The sequence below is a fragment of the Vollenhovia emeryi genome, unplaced genomic scaffold (assembly GCF_000949405.1).
Source record: "Vollenhovia emeryi isolate VEMERY1.0 unplaced genomic scaffold, V.emery_V1.0 DF940419.1, whole genome shotgun sequence".
Taxonomy (NCBI): domain Eukaryota; kingdom Metazoa; phylum Arthropoda; class Insecta; order Hymenoptera; family Formicidae; genus Vollenhovia; species Vollenhovia emeryi.
The window spans coordinates 1-6,023 of NW_011965947.1; the positions used below are offsets into that span (position 1 = coordinate 1).

The 6,023-nt window shown below is 35.3% G+C and overlaps 1 protein-coding gene across 1 annotated transcript; it reads left to right on the forward strand.

The window, feature by feature from the left end:
- Nucleotides 1-213: 213 nt before the first annotated feature.
- Nucleotides 214-5,693, forward strand: LOC105556032 (cytochrome P450 6k1-like; the record flags this gene model as incomplete). The annotated part of the gene is made up of 5 exons (XM_012003085.1): nt 214-811; nt 1,063-1,287; nt 1,808-2,082; nt 4,143-4,323; nt 5,038-5,693. Coding segments are annotated over 5 exons (1,437 nt in total), but the record flags the coding sequence as incomplete, so codon positions are not given.
- Between the last annotated feature and the right edge of the window lie 330 nt (nt 5,694-6,023).

Here is a 6,023-nt window from a genome sequence, read left to right on the forward strand (position 1 = left end):
TTATTCAAATTTTATTTCATGAACTCAACTATTTTTAACGTTACTAATAATCTTCAAACCGAAGTTGAGTAAAATTTTGTTAAAAATTAAGATAAAACCTGTCTTGTGCATAACCCAGTGAGAAATGATTCGTCGAATCGACATCGACACCGTCGAATTGACGTCGATTCGACGTCGTTTCGACGTCGATCGACGAATCATTTCTCACTGGGAACATCATTGGTCGATCTATCGTTCAGTTACAAACTGAGTTACTGGAAGAGACGCGGCGTCGAGTTCCTACCTCCGAACCTGATCTTCGGCAACTTCAAGGATGCTGTGCTCTTCCGTTCCGCACCAGGGTGGCACCTCGGTGACCTACACAAGATGGCCCGTCCGGACGCTCCTTTCGTCGGCTTCTACATCTTCCATAAGCCGTGTCTGCTGCTACGCGATCCAGATGTCATTAAGCATTTCATGATCCGCGACTTTGACAATTTCTCCGACCGCCACTTTGCCGGTTCCACCCAAAGGGATAGTATCGGTATGAAGAACCTGTTCGGTCTGAAGAACCCGGCTTGGAAATATCTGCGATCCAAGATCACGCCTACCCTGACGAGGGGCAAGTTGAAGCAGATGTTGCCGCTGATGATGGAGATCGCAGAGCCTATGATGAGTTATATAAAAGATCACCCAGCGAATCAAGACAATGTGAGAATATTGGATGCCCAAGATCTTAATTACAAGTACACGACAGATCTGATCGCTTCCGTCGCGCTCGGCACTAAGATAGATTCCTTCTACAATCCGAACGAGGAGTTCTCACTCGCAGGTACTTGTTTTCGGCTTAACGTTACGTGTTGAAAAAATTGATGGCAGAACAGTGGACCAAATCAAGTATTAAAGACATATATAAGCTAATGAAATTGTTGAAAAAATAAATATAATATAAATTGCAACCTTTTAAATTATAATTTGCATGGCCCGTTTTGCTTTGACATCTATAATTATCGATCTACGTTTAAACAGTTTGAAGATTTTGAATGTTGACGATTCATACGTAACTCTGAAATAATTTTGTAGTTGAGGAGTCCTTTTATGGGTTCAAGAGGATGGTTGCCCTCCTAGCAGTGTTCTTCATGCCCGAACTGGTGGAAGTGATTGGTACAAAGATACTTTTCAACTCTACTTTCGTGAGGAAAGTCTTCTGGAATGCGATGGAGAGCCGTGAAAAGTCCGGCGAGAAACGGGGCGATTTCATTGATTCGCTGATCCAAATAAAAAAGGGCGAGCAGGATCCCGTTTATAGTAAGTGACATAACATCTTGACGCTATAAATATTACTGTCGCTTTAATTGGCCGAGAAAATTTGTAATTTTGTTCCGGATAAATCAGCTAAATTGATATAAAGTTGAAAATTGAACATAATTCCAATATAAAGTAATATTTATTATCATGTCTATTATTGTTATAATAATTAATTCAAGTGAATCAGGACTGATGACAGTGAACTCAATTAAAAAATTTTAGTTATCGAGTAGAGTTGGTTCTTTGTCTAATAATTGTGTAAATTTTTATAGATTTGTTCCAAATTCAGTAAACTGCGCGCCGATTTTCTTATCGGCATTAAAACACAGTTCTATTATTTGTTAGAACAGTAAATTCATTATTATCATTTTATGAATTTTCAATATTTTCTTATATAATACCCAATTCTCTTTCAAAAACACTTGTGATTTTTCTCTTATTACGTTTAAGTGTTTTGCTATTAAAATCAAAGAGATAAAGGAGATAAAGACTGGACGATAAATCTGAATGTCTACCATAGAATTCGAGGGTGAGAATCTGCTATATCAGTCCGGCACATTTTTTTCCGGCTTTGAATCGAGCTCTACATGCACTGCTTTTACCCTGATGGAACTGGCGAAGCATCCAGAGTATCAGGAGCTAGCCAGGAATGACATTAATAACGCGATCGAGAAGTACGGCTGGACATACGAGGCGTTTCAGGAAATGAAATATCTCGAACAAATTATACTGGAAAGTCTGAGACTGCATCCACCCGTGTCTACCGTCGACAGATACACTCGTGAGGATTACCAGGTCAATGTGCAGTCCATCATACATTTAGAAAGATCTCTGATCTCATTTTAGAATATTTAACTCGATCTGAAATACTTCAAAATTCCTGAATTTAAACAAGAGTACAAGACAAAATAAAAAGAACTTTTTAATAAAATTGATTTCAGATGGAAGAAAAATATTCGTGGTATTCATTTGTTTCACTCAAAAATTTCTTATTTCTCTAATCTTTTTGAAGAATAACAACTTTCGAATAATGTATAACTTTTTAAATTTGCGCACGTTAGGAAAAATTGAATATTAATAAAAATCAATGAGTAAAAGGGGCTAAGAGCCTTGACTAGGTGTTAGTGTCAAAAAGGTAAAAATTGTTTTATTAAAACATACAAATTACAAACGTTTCGGTCTTTCTTTAGACCATTCTCAGTGTATAAATATAAAGGACAAAGAGTAAAAGTAAATAATTTAAATGTAAAAGTCAATGATTAAAATTTGCTCACACGCAATATACAGGGTGAGTCATTCCACATCCGACAAAATTTGCGAGAAAGTAGAACGGATCGAGATGAACAGAAAAGCTCTGTACCATTTTGCAATTTTCGTAATAGTTAACGAATAATTAATTATTAAAAATCGTTGTCTTAGCCCGACTTACTGCCCAATTTGAGCGCGTGGTGAGATGTGGCCTCCCGGCGATCGACATTGCCTTGCGCACAGAAAGTTATTTATCGCATTCGGCAACGGCTGGAGGCCCTGTAATCAGAGACTGGTCAGAAAAGAGTTTGTCAAATTCCTGCGAGCGAAAGAGAAACACAGGCTATCTCACTCTTCTACGATTCGACAAACTCTCTTATGGCCAGTCTCTGATTACAGGGTCTCTAGCAATAGCTACGCACGAACGACGCGTAACGCTAGACCCCCGTTCCGAGCTATAACAATTCCTTAGCCTTTTTCAATCAAAATGAAATTCGGCATCAAAATATTTGTCCGTATGTATGTTTGTATGTTACATGGAACATAGAAAAATATGGCGAGGGGGAGACAGCGCGACTAGACTCGCGTCGCGATAGCCGGCTACGCGTTTGCGATCAGAAAAATTAAATTAAAGCGAAATTAACCGATGGAATCGAAATCTACATCCGATTTATTTATTTACTTATTTATTTTACGCGCCGCTCGTGCGTAGCCATTGCCGATTGCGATAAACAACTTTCCGTGCGCTCGAATTGGGCGGTAGACTGATGGGCTAAGACAATTTTTAATAATCAACTACTCGTTATCTATTGCGAAAATTGCAAAATGGTACAGGACTTTTTTGTTTATTTCGATCCGTTCTACCTTCTCAAAAATTTTGTCGGATGTGCAATGACTCACCCTGTATAAGAAAGATGTAAAGTGTAAAATGTAAGTCGTATTCGGATTTATTACGACTGCGGGATCGAGAGGTCATCTTTTCGTCGAGATATAAGATTTTGGAGCTGGATATCGAGCTGGTAAATGTCAACGACCTGTCGAAAAAAATTCGCTCGCACGCAATATATAAGAAAGATTTAAATACAGAAAGATGTAATAACAGACATGATATCCCCAAAATCTTATATCATACATATATGTCGACCAGCTTGATAACTCCAAAATCTTGTATCTCGACGAACACATGACCTCTCGATTGGCAGTCGTAATAAATCCTAATATGACCTACATTTTATACTTTACATCTTTTTTATGTATTGCGTGCGAGCGAATTTTAATCATTGACTTTTACATTTAAATTATTTACTTTTACTCTTTGTCTTAAATTTTATATTTATACACCAAGGATGGTCTAAAGAAAGAGCGAAACGTTTGTAATTTGTATGTTTTAATAAACCAATTTTTTACCTTTTTGACACTAACACCTAGTTAAGGCTCTTAGCCCCTTTTACTCATTGATTTTTATTCTTCAGAGCCGTATTCTCTTATAAACATTAATATATTTAATAATAAATTATTTATTATTAAAGTAGCTTTATTCTTAACAAAATTTACGCTGGCTGCAAAATGTGTTTTAATTTTATATTAAAAGAAGTATAAAATTCCAGATACCTAATACCGATGTTATCATCGAGAAAGGTACGCCAATATATATCTCCTTGTACGGACTTGGTACGGATCCCAAATTCTGGGATGAACCGCAAGTATTCAACCCCAACAGATTCGCCAAAGGCAGCCAAATTCCCGATGCCTATATGACATTCGGGATTGGTCCTAGGATGTGTGTAGGTAAGCGCTAGTAAGAACAAAAGTGATAGACAGAAAAATAATCCATTTTATAAATACATGTTTGCTCTTAAGCGAAACGTTAAGAAAAGAATATAAAAAAGGAAGTGATAGCGAAATAATCAAGAAAAAACACGCCATTTAAATCTTATCAGCATTGATATCGGAATAAAATATTACTTTCTGATGAAAGATTATGATTTAGCTATTTCCGTCATATTGATAAAGTGTACTTAAGATAAAAAAATATCTCAATTAAAAACACAAAAGCATTAAAAAGAAAAATGTGGAAAGAAAGAAAAAGTATTAGCGAGACAATAGCGAAATAAATATCAAGAAAAGAAACACAGATTCTAAACGTAATCAAAGTAGATATCGAAATAATATTCCAGTTTCTCATTATCATTTGCCATTTTTGTCAGATTGATAAAGCATACTTATGATAAGTAACTTTTTGTGCGTATAAACCCAAGTAAATTATATAATTAAGCTGTACAGTAAAGTGTTAAATAATCAGTGAGAAGATTAGGAAAAAGCAAGAAAAAAGTAAGCTTTTATATATTCTAATTGACTGCGTAATCGTCTATTGTTATTATGCAGTCATTTTAATTATTCTTTTAAAAGAGAAAAATATTTTTCTACTTGAAATTTTGAAGAACTTGAAGAACTTATTATTTCTTAATGATTGATCACTGTATTCTCATAAATTGTTTACAGGAATGAAAGTGGGTCAATTACACGCTAAAGTTGTTATAGCAATATTGCTGAGAGATTACAAGATTTGGCAGACCAAAGAGCATACGAGTTATCTGGATCCGCGTTCGACCTTTACAGCTGCGGGCAATGGAATTAATTTGCACTTCAAAAAGATATGATAACTTACATCACATGTAATAGCAATTACTCCAATTGTATTCTATATATATTTCTTCATTAGGTCGATATTATTGATAGTCGCGACTGATAGAATCCAAGTCCAAAGAGTTCAAATAACGGATGACTTTCGTAATTTAGTTTTACACAAAGACGGGAGGATTTCGTTTAAGTCTGCATAATGAAACTTTGATGTCAAGCATAACTGATCTCTTTGGCAAGGTCATATCTTTATTTTAAACAATTTTCGGCTTTTTTGTGTTTATATACTCATTCTGGTCCAGAATAAGCGTTTAAGCACAAAACCCAGAAATTGCGTAAAATCAAGATACGACCCTGCGAAAAAGATCAGTCGATATGTTTTAAGAATTCCAAATGACAACTTGATATTTATAATATTTATATAGATCTACTGGTATATATAAAATAAGTACGAAATCTACTTTGAATATAGCCGATAATGAATTTATTTATATAATAAACTTAAATTATTTACAAAATGTCAACGAAACACCGTTAAACAATATTCTTGATCGTTCGCTCAACTAATAATATCTTTGTGAATAGTTAAGTATTATTAATGTTTACTTATCATTATTAGTTTGTTGAGAATAGTCATTTTTCCGGCGATTTTGCACACTTTTACCCAGCGAGAAACGACTCGTCGATCGATGTCGAATCGACGTCAATTTGTTGACAAACATTTCTCACTGGGTTTGGTCTCGAGAAAGCTCATTAACTCATGATTTTATATATTATATCTATACAGGGTGTCCCATTATAATCGATCACCCCTCGTAACTTATTGTTAGCAGGAAGCGGTCGTAGAA